This window comes from Charadrius vociferus, unplaced genomic scaffold (assembly GCF_000708025.1).
Source record: "Charadrius vociferus isolate BGI_N301 unplaced genomic scaffold, ASM70802v2 scaffold1096, whole genome shotgun sequence".
NCBI classification, from domain to species: domain Eukaryota; kingdom Metazoa; phylum Chordata; class Aves; order Charadriiformes; family Charadriidae; genus Charadrius; species Charadrius vociferus.
Window position 1 is genome coordinate 229451 of NW_009649045.1, and position 3184 is coordinate 232634.

The 3184-nt window shown below is 59.1% G+C and overlaps 1 protein-coding gene across 1 annotated transcript in view; it reads right to left on the reverse strand.

Annotated features, from left to right (window-relative positions):
- UNC13A (unc-13 homolog A (C. elegans)) overlaps positions 1-3184 on the reverse strand; it is a gene marked incomplete at both ends in the record, with an annotated part of 36084 nt that overhangs the window by 18379 nt on the left and 14521 nt on the right. Inside the window, 6 exons of the mRNA XM_009887937.1 lie at positions 295-464; positions 876-1017; positions 1299-1526; positions 2126-2345; positions 2637-2708; positions 3008-3013. Coding sequence (XP_009886239.1) covers positions 295-464; positions 876-1017; positions 1299-1526; positions 2126-2345; positions 2637-2708; positions 3008-3013 — 838 coding nt within the window. The remainder of the gene's footprint in view (positions 1-294; positions 465-875; positions 1018-1298; positions 1527-2125; positions 2346-2636; positions 2709-3007; positions 3014-3184) is intronic.

Here is a 3184-nt window from a genome sequence, read left to right on the forward strand (position 1 = left end):
GTGGTTTAGAGGTGGTTTTGTCAGGGTAGGTTAGTGGTTGGACTTGATGATCTTAAAGGTCCCTTCCAAAGTCAGCAATTCTATGATTCTATGATTCTATTCTATGACTCGATTTGAATGACCCTGGAAAAACACTTGATGCCAATGGCTATCGATATTAAGTATTTTTAACTGCAAACTCTATACTAATACGCTGAAATAGCCTTCACGCCAGGGCTGGTAGCACATCACCCCCCCGGGAGCGCAGGGCCGGGGGTCCCAACCCCAGGGGGCTGTGCCGGGGCAGCTGGTTACCGAGGTTGTACCAGACGTCCATCTCCCCGCTCAGGGTCCGGACCTCGATGATGGTCTGGCCCAAGAAGTCATCGGACTCCCTCTTGAAGCGCTGCTTGACGCGGGACTTGATGTCATCGTCTTCGTCCCAGACGCGGACTTTGATGCGGTCGGAGGAGTTATGGCACTCGCTGGGGAGGCGAGAAGAGGCAAGCCCCGGGATGAGCAGGGAAACCTTTCCAGCCTCTCCCCAGCCTCCGTTTCCCTAAACAAGAGGGACCATCCCATCACCAGGCAGGAACTGGGGAAGAGAGCAAATGTGGGGGCACCAACCCTCCCCGGTGGGCTCGGCAGAGCTCTGCACTGTGCCCAGGCAGCCCCGGCAGCGCCTGGATCAGCCTCCATTGCCAGGAGCCAAACCCTCCATGGCCCAAAACCAGCACTCCCAGTGACCCCAGCAGCCCCCCTCCATCCTCAACCGGGGCAGGAGGAGACCCCAGCTGACTCCCCACCATGCCGTGGGGATGGGCTGACAGCCAGCGCAGCCCAGCGTGGCCGCGAGTGGCCGGGAAAGGGGAGGAGGAAGCCAGGGACGAACTTACAAATGGAAATTCTCCTCCCAGACCGGGTTGAGATTGCCGTAGATGGTTTTAGTCCTTTTTTTTGTCTTTCCAACCTGGACAGTGACATAGGGGTCACTGGAACCCGTCTTATCCTTCGCCTGCAGGCCCTGGGCACAAACGACTGCAGCACGGCATGGCACGGCACGGCACGGCAAGCACGCCCATTCACACGAGGCACACGCGTGGCAGACCCAGTGGAGACAAGAGAGAGAGGAGTCGGTGCCACAGCCACACCGGGACCCCCGCCATGGGCTCCTCGTGTCCCCCAGCCGAGTCCCATGGGCTGAAGCCGCTTTGCAGGATGAGGGGCAGGAAGAGAGTTGGAGCATATAGCATCCTTGTGCGAGGGGACAGCCGCACGGTCCCCCACACCACATGGCGCTGGGCACAACCGGTGCCTACCCGTGATGCTGATCTTGGCCGACCATTTGGAGGTGCCGTCCAGGACACTCTGCTTCACTGCCTTCATCTGCTGTGTGTGCGTGGTCTTGGTGACCCCAAACACCTCCTGGATCAGCTCAAATATCTCTGGCTTGTTGCGCTCCCGGATCTTCATGCGGTCCTTGAGCACCATGATGATATTCTGGGTCCGATCCTCCGCTCCGTGCTTGGAGCTCTTCTCTGCTGCCCCTGGGAGAGGACAGCCATGGCTGAGACTGAGGCAGCATCCAGGAGAAAGCCAAGAGCTCCCCAGGTCCACCTTACATGAATGAACTCAAACCTGAAGGGGTTTACACCCTGCCCAGGACAGATCTGCCCTACTCACCACTTCCCCCATGAACAAGGCATGCCCCCAGTGTCTGAAGGGTGTCCAGTATCTGAAGGGGGCCTACAAGAAAGCTGGAGAGGGACTTTTTACAAGGGCATGTAGTGATAGGACGAGGGGTGATGGCTTCAAACTGGAAGACAGGAGATTTAGCATAGATATTAAGAATTTTTTTTTCACTTTGAGGGTGGTGATCCCCTGGCGCAGGTTGCCCCGAGAAGCTGTGGCTGCCCCATCCCTGGAGGTGTTCAAGGCCAGGATGGACAGAGCTTGGAGCAACCTGGGCTGGTGGGAGGTGTCCCTGCCCAGGGCAGCGGTTGGAACTGGATGATCTTTAAGGTCCCTTCCAACCCAAACCAGTCTACGATTCCATAAGAGGGCAGGAGCCCAGCTCTCCCCAGGGCCTCTCCTTCCTCCCTCTCCTAAGCGAGAAGGGATGAGGCTGCAGGCAATGGCTCCTTACTCTGCAGGCAATCGGCGTTGAGCAGGTCCTGGCACTTCTCGTGACACTTGACGCCACACTCGGCGCAGCGCATGCCCTGCCGGGCGATGCCCCAGAGCAGCCCCTCGCACTCGTAGCAGTAGGTGGGGGTGGTGGCCGTCCACACCTCAAAGTTGTGGGGGGTTGTGCAGGAGATGGGATACACTAAGGCTTGCAGGGTCTTCTTGTAAACATGGTTTTTCTGTTGAAGGAGAGAACAGAAAAGGGGAAGAAAAGCTCCGGCAACATACGGCAGCTGAGCCGTGCCGCACGGTGCAGAGACCCCATCCACAGGTGGACCACACACAGTGTCGCAAGTGGGGCAGAGGACAAACACCAACGGTGCAGCTGTGAGCATCCTCTGCTGCTTTGGCATTGCCGGAGGAGGATGCTGATGTGGTGTAGACCCCACATCCCCATCGCTGGCCTGACCAGATGGGTCTCGGCCTTCCCACCATGACCACCCTGCAGCCCAGCCAACCCCAGCACCTACCAGCTCCTCATTGTTCAAGGTGCTCGAGGCCAGCGCGGACGTAATTCCTGCTTTCCTGGACTGGACCAGGGACTGTGGGAAAAAAACACAGTTCCCAGATCCGGCAGAGCACAGGGTGTCCCTCCCGCATGCCTTTGGGGTCCCAGTGGCCTTAAAACACCCGGGACGGACCCCCAGCCCAGCCAGGGGTGAGTGCTGGCTGCACGGGCTGGCAGTGGGGACAGCTCAGCTCCCAGTGATGCCAGCGGGTCAAAGCAGCACCCCGCTGGGCGGTGGGACTGGAACCAGCTCAGCAGCCCACAGCATTCCCAGTTCAGAGCCTCTCGACATGTGTCTGAGACCCCAGGGAGACCGGGGTGGGGGGCACTTACCATTGCCTGTGGGCAGCCAGGGCCGGCAAAGGGGGGAATAAAAAGCCATTAGTGTGAGCCACCTCCCAGTAGAATCAGTCCCGGCCCCTTCCCTGCCAGAACAAGCGGGAATTGGGGCAACATCAACCCCTCACCCAGCACAGGGCTGGTCCCTGGTGGGGTATCCCACCCCCCACC